This window comes from Elephas maximus, chromosome 10 (assembly GCF_024166365.1).
Source record: "Elephas maximus indicus isolate mEleMax1 chromosome 10, mEleMax1 primary haplotype, whole genome shotgun sequence".
Taxonomy (NCBI): domain Eukaryota; kingdom Metazoa; phylum Chordata; class Mammalia; order Proboscidea; family Elephantidae; genus Elephas; species Elephas maximus.
The window spans coordinates 47992203-48013914 of NC_064828.1; the positions used below are offsets into that span (position 1 = coordinate 47992203).

The 21712-nt window shown below is 34.9% G+C and overlaps 1 protein-coding gene across 8 annotated transcripts in view; it reads right to left on the reverse strand.

The window, feature by feature from the left end:
- Nucleotides 1-21712, reverse strand: part of RALGAPA1 (Ral GTPase activating protein catalytic subunit alpha 1) — a 259309-nt gene that overhangs the window by 107994 nt on the left and 129603 nt on the right. For all 8 annotated transcript variants that reach the window (XM_049899503.1, XM_049899496.1, XM_049899501.1 and 5 more), the window contains 8 exons: nucleotides 20829-21022; nucleotides 20283-20381; nucleotides 19394-19549; nucleotides 15949-16077; nucleotides 12017-12142; nucleotides 6214-6272; nucleotides 4313-4421; nucleotides 2840-2950 (listed from right to left, as the gene is read on the reverse strand). In XM_049899503.1, coding sequence (XP_049755460.1) covers nucleotides 2840-2950; nucleotides 4313-4421; nucleotides 6214-6272; nucleotides 12017-12142; nucleotides 15949-16077; nucleotides 19394-19549; nucleotides 20283-20381; nucleotides 20829-21022 — 983 coding nt within the window. The remainder of the gene's footprint in view (nucleotides 1-2839; nucleotides 2951-4312; nucleotides 4422-6213; nucleotides 6273-12016; nucleotides 12143-15948; nucleotides 16078-19393; nucleotides 19550-20282; nucleotides 20382-20828; nucleotides 21023-21712) is intronic.

Consider the following 21712-nt stretch of genomic DNA (forward strand, 5'->3'; position numbering starts at 1 on the left):
TCCTAAAACTTAAATTGTTAAATGTGAAAGTGATATAAAATACACTGAAAATTATGCTAGTAATTTTTAAAAGGTAAGCTTTCGAGTATACTGAATTATCAATCATTTATAATCCTCGTGTATAGAGCCTAAATTATATGTCAACAATACAAAATAAAACCCACTGATGTCGAGTCAATTCCAACTCATAGAGTCCCTATAGGACAGAGTAGAACTGCCCTATACAGTTTCTAAGGAACACCTGGTAGATTTGAACTACTGAGCTTTTGGTTAGCAGCTGTAGCTCTTAACCACTATACCACCAGGGTTTCCGTGTCATCTATAGATTTTTTTCCAAATTCATTTCATGGGGGTGAATCAATATGCTTAAACATATAAATAATATATATTCATTATAGTAAAATTAGAAGATATAGACAAGCAAAAAGCTATATAAAAACCACTTGCAATTAGATGGTCTTAAGAAATCTGTGTTGTCTTTACTTCCTATAAAACAAGGCCCAAATTCTTTAGATGGTAATTCAAGACCTCCAGATGTATACCTTTCTATGTATATACATACATGCTTTTTTTAAATGGATATTTTATAACCTGACTTTTTCATTGAAAACACACACTGAATACTATACAAATAAATTCGATACAGAGAATATGAAATAACATTTAAAAAGACTTATTAAATAAGGCAAAAATATTCATCTATAGCGTTATTTACTCTGGAAATCACTCAGTCTCATTCAATTTTTTTATGTGCATGTCAAAAATGTTTAGAGGTAAATTTACTCTATTTTTATTGTATGTTATTAAATTTTTACAAATTATTGTTTCAATGTATTAAACAGAAAAATTCCTCTTAACATACAGTAAAACCTCCAAAAGCCAGAACTTGTGTAAGAAAGAAACCTGTCAGAGGAGGTAAACTCAAATATTTTCCAAAAACAGCAATAGGAAAGTGGTAAGGCTGCACCCTGTCAAAGGCGGAAAACTTGTGAGATCCAGAAAAACAAGGCAGTCCCATCAAGTTTCGGTTCTCACAGGTTTCACTGCACAGAAAAGGCTTATTCAATAGTATGATCTAGTACGTAGATGCATCTACTTAATACTGGTAATAAAATAAGGCTTCTATTCCTAGCTCTGTAAATAAGTAACCATTAAAGGATTTCATATCTTCATTTAACTGAAGGTGGGAAATATTAATTCTTCATACTTATCTGTAGCACTTGACCACTATAATATGTAGTGAAACAATTTGCAAGAATTCTGTATACTTATGCACATTCGTACCTATATATACATTACATATCCCACATACATGGTAATGATAATAGCTGCAGCCAACATTTATTAACATTTACATACCAGAAAGTGCTAAGTGCTTTACATCTATTTTCTCATTTAGATTCATTCTATGAGGTAGATACTTTATCCTAAACATATAGGTAAAGTTCAGAGGGTTAAGTAACTTGTCTACAGTCACAAACTTAGTAAGCAGCAGAGTCAGGGGTTACTTATACCCAGGTATGTCTAACCTCTAACTCAAGCTCTTAATAATAACACAGTATTCAACTCAACAGATAATTACTACATATTTTCTCCACGTTAAAGTCATCCTAGGCATAAAAAAGGATAAAGGGAAAAAAATGCCCTTGTCTTAAATGAGCTTAGAATATTGCACACAAAAATAATGTTATAACAGAGGCTGCCAACATGGTAAGGAGAAGAAAGTCTGGATTTTAGAATTTCATAGACTTGGGTTTGAACCCTGTTTATTCTGTAGGCTTGTGACTTCATATAATTACTAAACCCTCAGTTCTCTCACCTTACAAAAATTGGGAGAGAAAATATTATCCCACCTCAAAAGAATTTTAAGTATTAACTAACATATGAAAAGGTGACTGGTATAGTGACCAGTACATGGTAGGTACTTAATACATATTAGTTTCCATCTTTCCTAAAACACTACAAGAATATGAAGATAATAAAGATTATTATTTTTTTGAAGAGGTAGTATTTAAGCTGATACTTGAAAGAGAGGGGCTAGAGAGGAGGAATAGAACATTTCAGGTAGGAAGAAGAGAGTGATGAATATGTTTGGGTGATAGCAAGCAGACTCAGTTGCCTGGACTACATGGTATTCCAAAGAAATTAGCATGTGATCCTGAAAGACAGATTACATCCTTATCTGGAAGTAATGAACTCCCAGCTAAAGAATCTGGGCCTTGTTTTACAGGCAAACGAAAACCACTCAGAGATGCTGTTTTTGTTTTGTTTTGTTTTGTTTCCAGAGAAGTAACATGATAAGAGTCATGTGAATGTAGACAACGACCTGTTAGGGAAGACCTTAGAAGCCAGGAAACCAGTCAGAAGGCCCTACTGCAGTATCTCAAGAAAGAAAGATGAAGTCAGGTGTAGTACAACTATAGGAAATAATGAATTAGAAAAAGAAAGGAAAAGAAGGAATCAAACTTATGTCCTGATTTTGGTAACTGGAAAGATGGTATGTTTTTATTGCCTACGAGAAGAAATAATGATAAAGAAGCTAAATACACATTTATAAAGACAATAGCAGGCATCACAAATTTGTATGTAGCATTCAGTTTTCACTACAATTAATAAAAATTATTGCTTTTACTTTGTGCAAAGCAAGTAACAAAACATCCTAACATAAAATACCAAGAACTGTCATAAACTCTGGTATCTCAGAAAACCACTATGGGTAGGCATTATTTAGTTATGCAAATTTTAAATAAAATTATTAAGTTATTTTATATTTCAAGGCATTCAAATCTAAAAGTCTTTTATCAAGGTCATAATAAAAAATAATCAACAAATTACTTACTTGAATAATTTTCAAGGGAGAATCAGGCTGGTAAATCTGAAGTCTAGGTACATAATGAACCAGCATGTGAAGCATGTTACAAGCGACATGGGCTACTGTTTTATTAGTAAACTGCAATAACAGCAAAAAATTATTATTATAAAAAAAGTCTTTCTGAACTATTCATCAATGCATTAGCTACTAAAGAATTTTAAATTTCATACATGTTTCTTTCCATCATACTACACTTACCACAGGGATTTATTAAAATAAAGTAGAAAAATCCACTCCTGTAAAAAAAAATCACAACACATTCTAAAGACACAAATAACTTCACTTTTTCTTTGTCACATTTGGACTATCTTCACTAAAGTTTTATTCCATTCTCTCTTATCTGGATTTGTGCAACAGGTGCTAAACTATTAATCTTGTTATCGATCTTTCCCCCATTCCAATCTATTATATACAATACTTCCAAATTAGTTTTCTAAAGGATGGTTCTGATCCTGACATTCTTCATGCTTAAAACATGCTGATGACTCCCTAACAGCCAAAGAATAAAGTCAAATTTTTATGCTTATCACCCTATGTCCAAATATCATCTGACTCTTCAAGCCCTGATTTAAATGCCTCTTCTTTTTCAAAGTCTTCTCTTAGATACCCATCTAAGTCAAAGTGATATCTGCTTCCTCTGTACTCAATCGGCAGTTTATATGTATCACTTGTTTGGTATTCTCAGCCTTTTATATTTCATTACTCTTATTTTAATCTTTCTCAGCTAATATTATTAATCACCTGAAGCTAGGATTTATAAAAAAAAAAAAAAAATTCATTCTAGTGTCCCTCACTCTACCTAGCAAACACAGTATGTACTCAGAAATATCTGTTAAATAAACAATAATATTATTCAAAAATATTTATTAGGAACTTTGTATGGTCAGAGTCCTGTGCAGGTGCTGTAGATGTTACAAGTCTTAAGACAGAAAAAACAGGATGCATCCTTTCACAAACTATAAAAAATCCATTTCTTCAGTCAGATCCTCCAAATAGTAGGCAATTACTTCTGAACAAATCTTATTCTGGCTAAAAAGAGGCATTTAAGTTGAGTAATAAAGCTAAAGAGTTAAACATCCCAAGAGTTCAGGAAATACCAAAGGTCAAAGAATAAATTACAAAAAATAGTGGTTAAAAACAAACAAACCAAAAAAACCTATGTATTTTTTAAAAGGACTGGTTCCTTTTTGGAAGTTATTCGTATGTATTCTAGGAACAAAATCAAATAAGTAAAAACTTCAGATAAAATAGGTCATCACAAAGATAACCTAAATTCAAGTGCAGATAAGAGGATTAAGAAAATAATAAATTTAATGAAAACATTTACTGTTTTATTTCATAACAGCACAAGATATAGTTATCATTTGAAGAAAAAAATCATACATTCTATACTACCTTTATATATTGCACTAAACAGTTTGTTTTGTTTTATTTTTTTACCTTTAAGGAGACACAGATTACATTCAGAGCTTCCTTAATTTGAGGATGATGAGACTCATGGACTAGTTCTTCACAAATCCAAATACCTAAACTGCAAAGTGCTACACATCTGAGAAAAGACAAACCAATAACGATATAAATAAAAGTGACTAAATAAAATGAAGCCATCACCACAGCCTAAACACCCACAGTCAACTGATACGGAATGAACATGCACTGTTTATGTGAATTAATGAATCTGTTACTCTACACGTTAACTGGTGACTAAGGAAGAAAAGGTAGGGAGAAAGCACATCTCCAAAATCCCAGAACTAATTTTCTATTATAATTCATCACACAGATACAGGCTGGTATAACATAGAGGATCTTTCAACAAACCCGTATTAAAAAAGTAGATATTGCTACAAAGTTACCCAAAGAAATATGTAACCTGCTTTCAAAGAGGAAAGAGTGTAATTTTACTAACAGCAGAAAAATGAACTTAAATAAAAACATAATCTGCTACAATAAGTTAAATATTATTTTCTTATCTTTTAAATTTGACAAAGCGTTTTAAAGCAAATTGGAAATACAAATAAAATTTTATATTCTTTATAAAAGATTCCAACAGAAACAGAACCTGCAGAATTTATGTTCTATTTCCTAATGTCTGATAGGACTTTATTTCCCCAGCAACATACTCCACTTGAGCTTTAGCTAGAAGTGAGCTATTTGATGATAAGAATCATCATGAATTCTATTAATGTGTTTAAGTTTCGACTTCTGTGATGCTTATAATGGTTTTCTCTATAAAAAAATTCATCTCCTTCTAGTATCCTATATACCTGGCATTTCCTAATACCGATATTCTTAACTTAAAATCAGTTGAATACCAAGTTTCAGAACAATTCAATTCAGAAATATTTCTCCTTCTGAATGCAGTCTATCAAAGCATTAAATGGGGAAAAGATAGTCCAGTATTAAAATGGAATTAATGTAAAAGAAGAATTTGTTCAATGAGATCTTTTTTTAGTTAACTTAGCTATTAAGTGGAAAAAAAAATGCAGCTAAATTAAAAAGCTAGAGCTGTGTGTCACTTAAAAGAAGAGTTTTAACCGTTAGAATTAGGATCCATATGGGCAAAGCCATGATCTGTATCTTTACAATCCTTACGTCAAAAAAAAGTCTAAATGATTAGAAAAGAGGAAGCTTTGCAGAGATGTAAATAAGAGGATTAGTAACAGACTAGTGTTCACGCTAGAGAAACAGTATCATAACTGGCTTTAAGAAACATATAAATTAGTGATATTTTTGGGAAGAGGAGGACCATGGTGTGCTACTGGAAACCTGTGGATTTAAATCTCAGCCTTTTTTGGGAAGGTTTAACGAAACAGAGGAAACACCATATTTTTCATTACTCAGTAACACATTAAAAAAGAAAACATTCTAGAAATCATATAAGTTAAATTCTGTTTTGAAAAACTACCCTGGTCAAATATTTATAAATATTAAAATATACTATTTTTTTTAATATATTATTTTCTATAATCAAAACACTTTAATTCAATTTAATAAACCCTCACTGGGGATCTACAACTCCATTTCGAGGTACTACATAAGTGGCAGTTACAAAATTAATCTGAAGAAAAAGTAAAACGTACCTAAATAAAATGAAAACTAATCCTTTTAGATATAGAGGGTGAAGTTACTAAAAAAGGTGACCAGGATTTTATTTTTTTAATAAAGAAAAGTTAGTAAATCATGAAAAAATGTAAAATTATTAAATCACTCAAATAAATTTATAAATCGGAGCAGCTTTTGTGTGTTTGAAACAATCCAGACTGCTATAATAATTAAATTAGCTTCTAAAATATTATTCCAAACATAGAATAGTTATTCAAAGTTTAGAATATATGACCTACCGGGCAGGACCAGATGGCTCATCTCTTGCCGAGCTTAATATGGTTTTGATTATAAGTTCCTAAAATAAAGGGGAAACACAAGCAATGACAAGGAATTCGTTCAGTCATTTAAGAAATATTTATTAAGTAGCCATTATGGACCACGCACTATGCAAGTGCTAGAGATAAGAGAGTCAGATAAGACAAGCCGTCACTGTTCTCACTTTTAATTAAGACTCCAATAGTATTAATAACCATTTTTTTTCTGATTAGAACAATAAAGGCTCACTGTAAGAGTGACAACTAAAGTAGAATAGCTCAAAACTATGAACACTAAGCAACAAAAGACAAAATAGATAAATTATACCTCACCAAAACTAAAAACTTTGGTGTACCAAAGGACTTTATCAACAAAGTGAAGAGAAAATCTACAGAATGGGAGAATTCTGTAAGGAACAGGAGAAGATTTTTGGGAACTATATATCTGATAAGGGTCTAATATTCAGAATACACAAAGAAGTCCTACAACTTGACAACAAAAAGAAAAAGTCCCAATCAAAAAATGGGCAAAGTACTTGAATATACATTTCACCAAAGTAGATATATAAATGACCAACAAATACAAGATGTTCAATATCATTAGTTACTTAACCCGTTAACTCATTACCATAAAGTCGATTCTGACTCATAGCGGCCCTACAGGACAGAGTAGAACTGCCCCATAGAGTTTCCACAGAGTACCTGGTAGATCTGAACTGCCGACCAGGGTTTCACTAGGGAAATGCAAATCAAAACCGCAACGAGATAAACCACTTCACACCCACTAAGATGGCTACAATAAAAAAAAAAAAAGGTGTTGGCAAGGATATGGAGAAACTGGAACCCTCATCCATTGCTGGCAGAATTGTAAAATAGTACAGCCACTGTGGAAAACTGTTTATGAGTTCCTCAAAAAGATAAACATTGAATTACCAAATGACCCAGCAATTCCACTACTAGTAATATAACCAAAAGAATTGAAAGCAGAAATGTAAACAGAATCTTGCACACCAATGTTCACTGCAACACTAATCATAATAGCTAAAAAGTGGAAACAATCTAAATGTCCATCAACAGACAAATGGATAAACAAAATGTTATATACATACAATTTATCTGAAGTTCTGATACATGCTACAACATGGACGAGCCTTCAAAACATTATGCTGAGTGAAACAAGTCAGTCACAAAGGGACAAATATTATTTACAATCCCACTTTATATGAAATTGTATAAAGACCAAAGCTTATTAGTAGTTACCAGAGGCCAGAAGGAAGGGGAAAACGGGAGTTACTGCTTAGAGGGCACCGAGTTTCTGTTAAGGACGACAAAAAACTTTGGAAATGAATAGTGGTGATGGTTGCACAATATGATGAACATAATTAATATCACTGAACTGTATATGTAAAAAATGCTGCAATGGAAAAAAAATTTTTTATATATATGCTTTTACCACACACAAAAAAATAGATCTGCGCAACGATGATGAAACACTTAAGGACAGGGACAGCAATAGGGTCAAATACTGTAATGGTTGAGAAGAACAAGAATGCCAATAGATTTGATGATTAAGAATGTGTTCATTCCCTATTATACTTCCACAGTAGTCAAAACAGCCTGGTACTGGTACAACAACAGATATACAGACCAATGGAACAGAATTGAGAATCCAGACATAAATCCACATATGAGCAGCTGATATTTGACAAAGGCCCAAAGTCAGTTAAATGGGGGAAAAGACAGACTCTTTAACAAATGGTGCTGGCATAACTGGATATCCATCTGCAAAAAAATCAAACAAGACCCATACCTCACACCATGCACAAAAACTAACTCAAAATGGATCAAAGATCTAAATATAAAATCTAAAACAATAAAGATCATGGAAGAAAAAATAGGGACAACACTAGGAGCCCTAATGCATGGCATAAAAAGCATACAAAACATTACTAACAACGCAGGAGAGAAACCAGATATCTGGGAGCTCCCAGAAATCAAACACCTATGCTCATCTAAAGGCTTCACCAGAAGAGTAAAAAGATTACCTACAGACTGGGAAAAACTTTTTAGCTATATGACACTTCCAATCAGCATCTGATCTCTAAAATCTACATGATACTGCAAAAACTCTACAAAAAGACAAATAACCCAATTAAAAATGGGCAAAGGATATGAACAGGCACTTCACTAAAAAAGACATTCAGGTAGCTAACAAATACATGAGGAAATGTTCATGATCATTAGCCATTAGAGAAATGCAAATCAAAACTACAATGAGATCCCACCTCACTCCAATAAGGCTGGCATTAATCCAAAAGAACACAAAATAATAAATGTTGGAGAGGTTGTGGAGAGGCTGGAACACTTCTACACTGCTGGTGGGAATGTAAAATGGTACAACCACTTTGGAAATCGATTTGGTGCTTCCTTAAAAAACTAAAATAGAATTACCATACGATCCAGCAATCCCACTCCTTGGAATATACCCTAGACAGTTAAGAGCCTTTACACAAACAGATATATGCATACTCATGTTCACTGCAGCACTGTTTACAATAGCAAAAAGATGGAAGCAACCAAGGTGTCCATCAACAGATGAATGGATAAATCATGGTATATCCACACAATGGAATACTATGCATCAATAAAGAACAATGACGAATCCATGAAACATTTCATAACATGGAGGAATATGGAAGGCATTATGCTGAGTGAAATTAGTTGCAAAAGGACAAATATTGTATAAGACCACTATTATAAGAACTCGAGAAAATAGTTTAAACAGAGAAGAAAATATTCTTTGATGGTTATGGGATGGGGGAGGGAGGGAGGAAGGGAGAGGGGTTTTCACTAATGAGATAGTAGATAAGAATTATTTTAGGTCAAGGGAAAGATAACACAATACAGGCAAGGTCAGCACAACTGGACTAAACTAAAAGCAAAGAAGTTTTGTAAATAAACTGAACTCTTCAAAGGGCAGCATAACGGGGTAGGGGTTTGGAGACCATGGTTTCAGGGGACATCTAGGTCAACTGGCATAATAAAATCTATTACGAAAACATTCTGCATCTCATTTTGGAGAGTGAAATCTGGGATCTTAAATGCTAGGAAGCGGCCATCTAAGATGCATCAATGGGTCTCAACCCACCTGGAGCAAAGGTGAATGAAGAACACCGAAGACACATGGTAATTATGAGCCCAAGAGACAGAAAGGACCACATAAACCAGAGACTACATCATCCTGAGACCAGAAGAACTAGATGGTATCTGGCTACAACTGATGACTGCCCTGACAGGGAATACAACAGAGAACCCCTGAGGGAGTAGGAGAGCAGTGGGATGCAGACCCCAAATTCTTGTAAAAAGACCAGACTTAATGGTCTGACTTAGACTAGAAGGACCCAGGAGATCATGGTCCCCAGACCTTCTGTTAGCCCAAGATAGTAACCATTCCCAAAGCCAACTCTTCATTCAGGGATTGGACTGGACTATGGGATAGAAAATGATACTGGTGAAGAGTAAGCTTCTTGGATCAAGTAGACACATGAGATAATTTTGGCATCTCTTGTCTAGGGAGAGATGAGAGGGCAGAGCAGGTCAGAAGCTGGCCAAATGGATACGAAAATAGAGTGGAGGGAAGGAGTGTGTTGTCTCATTAGGGGGAGAGCAGTTAGAAGTATATAGCAAGGTGTATATAAATTTTTGTATGAGAGACTGACTTGATTTGTAAACTGTCACTTATGGCAGGATAAAAATTAAAAAAAAAAAAACCCATTTGTTCCCTTTAAAAAATAATTTATTCATTCATTCAGCAACAATTTTTCTATATAGAACGTAAGCTCCTTAAAAGCAGTAACCTTTTACTGATTTTTGTAAACTCAGTACCTAGCCTAGCCCAAAAAACCCACTGTCGGAGAGTCGATTCCAACTCATACGATCCTATAGGATACAGCAGAACTGACCTATACGGTGCCCAAGACTGTAAATCTTTATGGACATAGGCTGCCACATCTTTCTCCCACGGAGTGGCTGGTGGGTTTAAACCACCAATCTTTCAGTTAGCAGTCAAGCGCTTAACCACTGTACCACCAGGGCTCCTTCCTAGCCTAGTAGCTGACCTGGGAAAATATCTATTGCTTAAGTCCAAGAGGGAAACCCTGGTGGCGTAGTGATTAAGTGCTACGGCTGCTAACCAAGTGGTCAGCATTTTGAATCTGCCAGACGCTCCTTGGAAACTCTATCGGGCAGTTCTACTCTGTCCTATAGGGTTGCTATGAGTCAGAATCGACTTGATGGCAGTGGGTTTGGTTTTTTTTTTTTTTTTGATTAAGCCCAAGAGCTTTCTATGTGATAAGTCTTGTCTTAAGTTTACAGACCAGAGAGAAAGGTAGATTTGTAAACAAACAAAATTACAAAATGATGTGTACAGAGTTTTATGTGAGCAAACAGCCCAGTTGGGGAAGTCATAAGCAGGATTTTTACCACTTGTCATTAGTCTGACAAATCTTTGTTTTTAAGAACAATCATCATTTTCTTAGGCTTTCTGCTTCTTTCATAAGTATTACAATTGACTCTTTGGAGACTTTTTTTTCCCCACAAAGAAAGTGTTTTATTTTTAAAAATCTATTCAGTCATTACTGCCTTAACAATGGCCAGCAGAGAAAAAGTCACTCTGAAATACGGATAGTACATAGTAGGCTAGGCTAATCCCCAACTAACTCAAAGCTGCCTAAGCATATTAAAACCATTACTCATCTTTAACCTTCAAGATCTTCTAAAAATAGAAGAAACCAAAGCTTTACATTCCTGCAGGCCAAAGGTCAATTTGTATAATTCTATTATGTGTCACTGAAAATTAGATTGCACCGACCCTTACAACTTTATGTACAAGCTAAGTTCACCTGCTGCACAGATATTTTCTGAGTACATACTATGTGCCAGGTACTCTGTTAGGCTCTGAGGATATAAGAGTAAATAAGATTTCATTGTGCTTTTTGTCTAAAGAAAAAGTCAGACACTGAACAAGTAATTTCGAGTGTGATAAATGTTACAAAGAGAAATATGGATGTTATAGATACATAGAGCAGATACCATTAGCAATTGAATTAAAAAAAAAAAAAACTGTTGCCGTGGAGTCGATTCCAACTCATAGTGACCCTATAGGATACAAAACTGCCCCATAGGGTTTCCAAGGCACGGCTTGTGGATTTGAACCGCCCATCTTTTGGTTAGCAGCTGAGCTCTATATAACCTTATGGCACCAGGGCTCCAATAATTGTATAGTCACTGTTTAACTTTGCACCATGTTCTGTTCAAGCTCTTTAATGCTTCAGTTACATGGGCTCCCCACTCCTACCTCCTGCAGCAGAGCCTAATTTTCCATTACATTGTTTGATTCATCAACTGGGAAGCTGGGAGAAGGGTCAATTATGCTCTCTGAGGGATTAATTTGCCATCTCAATCTTAGAAGCCTTACATTAGCGGCACAATAGCTAGCTCATGGGATGTTTAAACAAATGTTTGGTGAGTTAGTGAATGAATCCTAAGAGGCAGACATGCAAGTGGGTTCAATAAAGAGAAAAGTTTTCAAAGTGTTTACAAACACACAAAAAAAGGCTATACTCCAACAGACATTCCAATTTTAGTCTCAGGGTGATATGGCTAGATAACATTCTTTAACAATCATGTGGATTTCAAAAACAAAAGAAAGAACACAAATTTCATTACACATACTTTATGGCTATAAAATCATTTAAATGCTAAAAACTAGCATCAGATTTCTTACCTTGACATCTGTAAATTGAGACACAGCAATATCAGGAACGTTGGGATGGAGGGCAGACAGTTCACTATATAAGTTGGGAAAGCAAACCAACGATCCCAGAAGAACCTGTGCTTCCACTCTTGGTGCCTACATATGAGATTTTAAAAATATTTAACATGTATCTAATCGTGCCAGTAAATTATCAGAAAAATCACTTTGTTACCCAAACATACCATACAGTTGAGAGAAAAAGACAACACTCAAAAGGGAAAAGGGAAACATAGAAAGATTTAGGTTTTTACCTATACTGTCTACATAAACTACTACTACTCTCAACAACTGCAATCAACGAAATATTTGAGCTTCCCCAAAAGCAGCTCACAAGCAGAAATCAGCTATATTTAATAAAATGATAAATAGGAATATATTTTAGCTACCAACATATATTTATCCTAATTTTGAGAAAAATATAAAGAAAATTCATAAATCATAATATAGTGCTCTAACAGATGATGACTTAATGTCATAAATTATATTGGTTACCATCTAAAGATAAATAAAATACCTAAGGATGAAAATGCTAACTACATCTTCAAGAAACAAGCACCAGTCTTGAGGGTTTTTATGATATTATGCACCTAAGAAATGCACTGCCTATATGCTACTTACTAAACACAAAACTAGAATTTATGTCTGAACTGCAGATGAAAGTAACTTTTCACTTTTACTCAGCTGTTTTAAGCCATTTTTGAAGTTGAAATCAGCCTTGAACATTTCTTTTTCCCCTTTTGCCTTCATACATACCCACCAAACACCAATACACACCTACTAATATATTGTCTTACTTACAAAAATGCCTGCAAATTAACATATATTTAAAAATATTGAACAAAAAATGCTAAAAGCAAATCTTTTAGAAATATAATACTTCTATTCACATAAAACAGGAAACCATCTCCAAAAGAATTTTCTCATATTAATTAAAGTTATAACAAAGGCAATGGAGTAGCCTCTATTATATGATTTTCTAAAACAACTCATTTCCAGATTTAAAAAATAATCTGGACTTACAGATATAAGACAGCAGCATAAAGGGGTAGAGTAAATTTGTAGCCATCATTTCATTTTAAAATAAAATTTATTCTACAAAAATAAACTTGATAAAAATTGGTATTTATATGAAAGAGATTAGCTAAGAATTTTTCTATAAATGTGGATGAGGTAACTGGGACCATTCAGGTATGCAGGTATACTGGGTGTAGACCTGGAACATAATTATAATTAACGCAAAACCTAGTCAATTGTTCTGTAACCTGCCTAAGTAAAGAAAGAAAACATTAACAGAAGGAAGATGATATGCACAGGATCTAAAATAGGAATCCAAAGAGCAGTATTTGGACTGTGTAGTTCCAATACTGTTCAAAGGAAAAGATTGACCTTAACCTTATTGTGGGGATGTGGTGTCAGGCTTCATTCCTGCAATGATTTGGTTTCCCATGCAGCCTTTCTCAATAGGGCTTCCTCATATAAACCACAGAACAAAAAATGATATTGCTAAAATTTCCCCAAGGATGTTATAGAACTTGTATCCTTTTGGATGCACAGCTGAGAAGACAGTTACATACAATAGATGCCTTAGGCTGTTAGGGCTCAATTCTCTTACAGAATCTTGAGGAAGGCTACAGGAAAAGTCCTAATCAATCATCTGGAATAACTGGTCTACTGAATAGTAATAGTTTTCACAGTAAATAATAAATTAATAAAAAATTACACTGGTCTATATATCAGTCTCCTGGGAGTTCATCGACTTTTGCCAGTATCCAAGAGACTGATAAACTGCATACACTGATAATACTTTAACAGCCTTATAAAATGTTCCCATCTCTAGTTTGTCTTCCATTTAATCTACTCGTAGGTTGTATTTATTTAATTTTCCCAAAGTACACATTCAATCATCTCTCTCCCTACTTTAAAAATTTTAACTATCTAACAAAGCATTATAACCTGATCGCTGGCATTTAAGATCTTCCAAGATTAGTCCAAAGCAGTGCTTCTCCATCTTTATTGTCCTACCAATCGTTTGGGATCTAGTTAAAAAGCAGGTCTGCGATGGGAGCCTGATTCTACATTTCTAACAAACATACAGACCCGGTAAAATGTTTCTGGTCTGTAGACCATACTTTGGGTAGCAAGGCTCTAAAGTACCTTTCTGGTTTTTCTGTCCACTACTCTCTTGCAGATTAACTAGCCTCTAAGTGAAATGGATTATTTGTTGAACACATCTTACTTATGCCTATTTCCTTCTGCATGGAATACCTTCTCTCACCTCCATTTTCACTTATTAAAATACCATTAATTCTTCAAGGACCTATTCAAATATCTCTTCCATGAGTCCTTCATGATGTCCCTAAACAAATATGATATTTCCTTTCTCTGAATTATTTTATTTAACATTTATATAAATTATCCTATAATGCACATACTACGTATCATAAAATACTCCAAACATGTTACCATTAATTAATCCTTATAAAACAATCCTTTGAAGTGGTTATCTCCATTTAATAGATAATCTGAGATACAGGGAAGTAACTCATCCAAGGTTACACAGCTAATAAGTGGTGAAGCTGAGATTTGAACCCAGGCAGACTGGCTCTTGACCCCATGCTCTTAACCACTATGCTATCTATGCTCCTCCTCTTGGTACCTATTTGATGCCCCGCATTCTACAGCTGCTAATACACTTTTCTATCTCCCCAGCCTACTATACGTTCCTTGAGGGCAAAGTATATCTCATTTATTCCACATTCCCTTTATCCCATCCAAAGGAGTACTTTGTACACATTAAAAAAGAGTTTAACAATTACACATAGTGGGCGCTGAATACTTATACATTCAATTAATAAACACCTACCAAATGTGGTGATGTGCTAAGCCCTACAGATACCTAAATGAGTAAGATATGATCACTATCCTCAGGAAACTGGAAAAATAGAGCTCATTTTCTCTAGGTGAGAAAATAACAGCTGATGTCTTCAACCTTTATATTTTCAGTCCTGACATCTCTCTTAAGCTCCTGATTTGTGTATGCAATTGCCCTCCTGACATCTCATGGATATCTAACACAGCCAGCTTACTATGCCACAAACAGAACTCCTTCTCATTCACTGTTAGTCTTTTGCAGCTTGTAAATGAAATACGTAATGTATGTTAAACTGCTTTGTAAGTTATAAAGTGCTAGTCAACTATCACTAACTTTGTTCTTCCATATACCCTTAGTTTTTGTCCAACAGACTTTTGGTTTATTATTTCTTATTTATATTGTGTTCCAGAGTGATCTTTCTAAATTACAAATTTGATCATGTCACTCCTTGCTTAATGGTTACTCATTTCTCCCTTAGGATAAAATCTAACCTCTTCACCACTATAAATATGGCTGCTGCCTTCCTCTCTAGCTCACCTCAGCCACTCATATATGAACAAGTTCTAACTATACTGAGTTTCTCCCAGCTCTGTGGCTTTAAGAAAAATCTTGCCATGTAGTTTTACAGTTTAGAGTTTAATCTTAGAACATATTTCTGAGTTAACTGACCACTGTTTCTTACTTATCTTTTATATAGCCATTGCCCTTTCTTTACTTTCTTCTGTTTCCTTACAGTTCTTCAATTTTAAATCTTACCAGATTTTGCTTACCAGGTTTAATCCATTTTAAAGCCCTTGGGTCAATTCATCAAATAATTTTAGTGCTTCCATACACTTTAGAGTATATTGTTTACCCTTCTTTTTTTTTTTTAATGTGGAAGAAGGAATCAATTCCAAGTAAACTCTTAAGTTTTCCTGGATATCAGATTGTTATATTTTATCAGCAATGGCTCTTCTTTTGTTGCTTTGTTAGTTGAGTCCTGGTTAACTAAAGTTTGTTATATTGTGAAGAACAGAAAATAAAAACTTACATTGAGAAAAGCTGAAGAAGCCACTCTACCAGCTGCTACGATAAAATCCATAATAAGCATTGTGGCACCAGGCAAACCAAGTGAAAAAAACTGAGGTGAGCAGTGCTTGATAATTGTATTGACAATATCCTTAGGAATAAAGAAAGAAGGAAAAAAGAAAATTACATATGCAATCTTGGGTATCAGCTAACCAAGAGCCTTAAAAATAGATAATAAATAAAATAATGAAAAGGTAATTACTATATATTGGCTAATTGGAAAGACCCGTTTTAACTCTCCCAAGTAATCCATGCTTAGCATTATATTCTGTCAATGGAAAGTAAACTTAAAACACATTTGTTTAACTGATATCAACAGAGTATTTTTTTTTCACACTAGAGCAAACTGGAAGGTTCTTTGCTTCAGAGAGTTAAGAATATAAGGCCCGGACACTGTAAAACTCAATTGCAGAGAAGTTTCTTCTGCCACCTAGTTGTTTCCATGTGGTAGCTCTGATCCTGAAGCCACGCGACCAGTAATATGGTGACTGCAGAGATTCTCTCTTTTTAGATAAACTGAAGTCCCATGATGGCTGATGTCTAGCCTCAGAAATTTAGATCTCAGGCGTGTTTGAAGAAAAATTCTTAACTTGGTTATTCCTTCACTTCACTTTTGGAATTCGCCATGAGGATGCGGTGTATTAGGATGCATTGCTCAATCTGAATGACCTTAAATGAAGCCTCTCTTTTTCTAGTAATTAAGATTCTCATTTCATTTGAGACATGTTTAAAAAGTGGAGTATTTATAAATTATTTTAAATATCTACAACAGCTTTTCTTTCATTTTTAGAGATATAATTATCATTTAATATTAACTGAATGATCTTTAAATGAATTACATGTGAAATTTAATCATATTAGGATACAAATGTTGGAGGCAGGGCCAAGACGGCAGAATAGAGAGATGTTTCTGGCGAGCCCTCTTACAACAAAGACCAGAAAAAAACAAGTTAAACAAGTACATTTATGACAAGCTAGGAGCCCTGACCATCAAAGGCAAAGTTAGAAAATAAACTGAGTGGGAGGAGAAGGAAGAAACTGTTCAGAAGCAGAGAGGAGTTACCAGACCTGAACTGCTGGAAGCCCTCATGCACCATTCCTGGGAGCGGCTGCGGCAGGCTGGTGGTAGCGTATGGCTGCAGTTTCCTCAGGGAGAAGCAGCCAGCCACACAGCCCACTCACACCTCCAGAACCAGAGAAGAATGGCGCCTCAGCAAAAGCTAAGTATTTACGTATATTCTACCGCACCCCTGCCCCCAGGCCGGCTTCAGTGGCTGCTTATTCCCCTGGGCCTGTGATAGGCCCTGTTGAGCACCTAGAGCCATCCTCCCGGCCTTAGAGAAGGAATAAATTTGCAATTGGGGGAAAAGATAATTTGCCAGCTCCACTAACGGAGGGAGCTCAGGACAGAAGCAGCTCCTGTCTAGGCATAAATGGTCCGTGGGCCTTGAGTACCTTTCCCCCCTGCATGGACCTGTGTGGGCCTATTTCAGGAGAATAGGCCCTTGTTGGCAGATTACAACTGTTTCAACTGTGCAGTGGAGAAGCGGGTGTTTGATGTTTGATACCGCTTTGCCTATTAAACAGGGTCCTCACTGACCCACATCGGGGGCCTAAGGACAGGTGGCTCCACTCGGGTCACCCAGCCACCCACGATAGGGTTCCAAGGATAATTGGTGCCTCCCAGTCCTTACAACCAAAAACACTGGGTGCCCATTGTCTGTCTGCAGAACCCACCCACCTGTACGCTCTAAGGAACAGGGACACGGTTTCCTCAGAGACACTCGGGGGACAATTCTCAGGCCCTCTGCCTTGTTCAGAGCATAGCCCCCTGCTGCAACCAGGTACCGGTGCCTATACCAATCGCCCTTGCCCCTTCAGACTGTTGGACAGAGCCTGTACCACACACTTGATGATCAGCTACCTGGACACCTGAGCTGAATTCATACAAGAAAAGAGAATGGACTCCTAGACTGATATACCTCATAACAGCTCTAGCCATCTGGTGACAGGACGTCAGAGCTCCAAAGGCGAAAATAATCAAGCTAGCTCACTCAAGCAACCCATCTGGGCATACCAAAACAAAACGAAGCAAGAACATACAATACAGTAAGCAAACATAAAATAAACTAATAGAATAACTTATAAACGGCTCAGAGACAAGAGTCAATATCAAGTCACATAAAGAAACAGACCATTATTGCCTCAACAAGCTCTCAAAATAAAGAATCAAGGGATCTTCTAGATGAAAGTGCCTTCCTAGAATTACCAGATGCAGAATACAAAAGATTAATATACATAACCCTTCAAGACATCAGGAAGGAAATGAGGCAATACGCAGAACAAGCCAAGGAACATACAGATAAAGCAATTGAAGAAATTAAAAAGGTTATTCAGGAACATAATGAAAAATTTAATAACCTGGAAAATCCACAGACAGACAGCAATCAGAAATTCAGAAGATTAACAATAAAATTACAGAATTAGACAGCTCGATAGAAAGTCAGAGAAACAGAATTGAGCAAGCGGAAGGCAGTATTTGTGAACTTGATGACAAAGCACTTGGCACCATTATATTTGAAGAAAAATCAGATAAAAGAATTGAAAAAAATGAAGAAACCTTAAGAATCATGTGGGACTCTATCAAGAGAAATAACCTATGAATGATTGGAGTACCAGAATAGGGAGGGATGACAGAAAATACAGAGACAGTTGTTGAAGATTTGTTGGCAGGATACAAATGTTTACATACCTTGCCACCTCCCACACTTTTTAGTTTTATGGCCAAGATCAAGATCCCTGAAGTAATGTTCAAGAGTCATGTTTATGACTATCTGATGATTGTTTTTAATACAAAAACCAAGTCAAAGTGATTGTCAATGAGCCAACACAATCAATGGTAATAAGAAATTGTGATGTGCTGATTCTTACAGTGGGAAAAAACCTCTGACTACTGCATGACTAAATGAACAAGCCCATATGCCTGTGAATCAATTATCAACTACAAAGCAGCATTACAACAAGCCTACAAAAACTGTTCTCTCTTCCAGTTTACTTTGCCTTAGACTTGAGTTCAAGTCCAGTTCCTATAACTAGATATTAGGAATTAGGAAATTAAAGGAAGAAATTTCATATCTAAGACAAGGATGGTTTAACCTCTTTAAAAAAATTAACTTGTACTATAACATTAAAGTTAAGGTAAAGATTTAATGCTCAAGTCAACCCCCTAACTACAATAGTTTATTTTTCAACCATGGTTCAAGAACAAATAAAGTCATAAAATGGAAGTTACTTGTATATAAATCACTATATAAGGGGGATAACTTTAATTCTAGACCTTAAAAACTGATAAACAGGATTTAGAGATAAACTGAGATAGTAAGTTTTTAGAAGATATATACATTTACCTGATCAATATGAAGTAATCCACAATGCATTATATTGTAGAAATGTGTTAGAAAATCTCTATTTGGTGATACATCCTGTCTTCTTTTCATTGTATTACAAATAAGTTTATAAGCATGTAATTTACCTTGTTTATATTTATCAGTCAACATAGTTGCCTACAATTAAAAGATCAATTTTAAATATTCAAAAGTAAACACTATTTGTTAAATACTTAACAGCTAAATATAGGAAACAATGTATTTGTTTTCATTTATCTCTATGATGACCCAATTTCTTTAATGGGCCAACAATCAGGATTACTGAAACTACGAATCACATTAGGGTACAAACGTTTACATACCTCCCACACTTTTTAGTTTTATGGCCAAGATCAAGACCCATGAAGCAATGTTCAAGAGTCATGTTTATGACTATCTGATGATTGTCTTTAATACAAATACCAAGTCAAAGTGATTGTCAATGAGCCAATACAATCAATGGTAATAAGAATGATACACTGTAGGTATGATATGATACACAGTAGGTATGAATAACCACACATTGTTTCATTTAGGAAAATGGAACAAACATTTTAAATACTTAAAATAATTAGATCTTCAAAAGTACATAGCATATTCTGTGACTTAAATTTGAGGTTTAGATTTCACTGTAAACAATAAACATTTTTCCATAGTCACTTTTGTTTTACTAAGAAAAATAAACAAATACAAATGATGTATTCTGCATAATAGTTTTGGTATGCCACTCTCCTCTTCATATAATGCCTAACAACTTATTTAAACATTAAGGGCTCTGCAAGGCTATACAACAGTTAAAGTTTCTAAGACTGACTATATGCTTATTTACTAAATGAAACTTTCAAACTAATGTTTTATATATTAAGCTTACCTTGAAAAGCCAAGGTGTAAGAATTCTCAGTGGAGGAATTAAAACTGGTGGAGAAGGCGAGGTTAGGTTATCAGTTGAAATGCCGAGGTTATCTCTAATCTGTAATTTTCAAACAAAAAAACAACAAGTCGAGGGCAGAGGGGGTCAGAATCTGGTGGAATGGACATGAAAACAGACAGTGGAGGGAAGCAGTGTGCTGTCTCATTACAGGGAGAGTAACAGTATACAGCAAGGTGTACATAATTTTTTGAATGAGAGACTGACTCGATTTGTAAACTTTCACTTAAAGCACAATAAAAATTAAAACAAAACAAAACAAGTCTATGAAAACTGTTCTCCCTTCCAGTTTACTTTGCCTTAAACTTGAATTCAAGTCCAGTTTCTATAACTAGGTTTTTAATCATGGTTAAGTGACTCCATAATGTCGGACACCAGTTTATCTATAGTAAGGGGGGATTTAACTTAATGTTCTCTAAGGCCTCTTCTATTTCTTAGTGTTTTCTTCTTCTTCCCTTCTCCCCTTGTCTTTCCCTTTCTTTTTCTTACCTTAGCTAGGTTTTGCCAGAGTTCACAGAGGTAATCAAACACTTGAGCATGTATTTCAGGATCCATAATAGCGTTGACATCTCCCAAAATGCCGAGCATTCTTCGCCACATTACAGTAGCAACATCAGCATGCCACCCTGTGAGGGTACCCCCTGCCATCACACTACAGCATTCAGATGGAAATTCACTGATTTCTATAGGAAAAAATGAAAAGACAATAGCATAAGTAATTCTTCTAGAAAACGGATCACGAAACACAAAAAGGCCAATTTAAAATAACCATCTTAAAATATCTACAAAAGTGAACAGAAGAAACACCAATAGGCATTAGCGTCATTTTTTTCCTGATAAGGTCAAAACCTCACCAGTCTATAATTCCTTATTATGCCATTAATTATTTCTTGAATAGTGCCTCTATCTAGATTAACCTAAGGAGAAAATGAAACAAGTACCACTCACTTTACAGGCACCAGATGGAGAAATTTATGTTTGATATCACTAACGTTCAAATTTATAAGCACATACTCTCTCATCTATCTAATAGCTACTTCAGGTTATATTATCAAATTAATAGAAAATTTCAGGCATATCCCATAGGAAGTCGTCATAAGCCTGTTTCTTTGTATTTAAAATTTCTAAACGAAATATATATTTCACAATTAAGTCACATCTAGCATAAAAATATCACAAAAAGATGAAAAAGAAACATTTTACTAAAATTTAAACAAAATCTAAAATTTCCATAATTACACTCCTTTTGTCTATTAATATTGGCAAGATTATGAGCAAGAAATATGGATAACAAAAGGAGAATACTGATTAGACCAGCTGTTAGGAACCCTGGGTTTTAATCTTGTTTAAGCCACTAACTACATGATATTGTA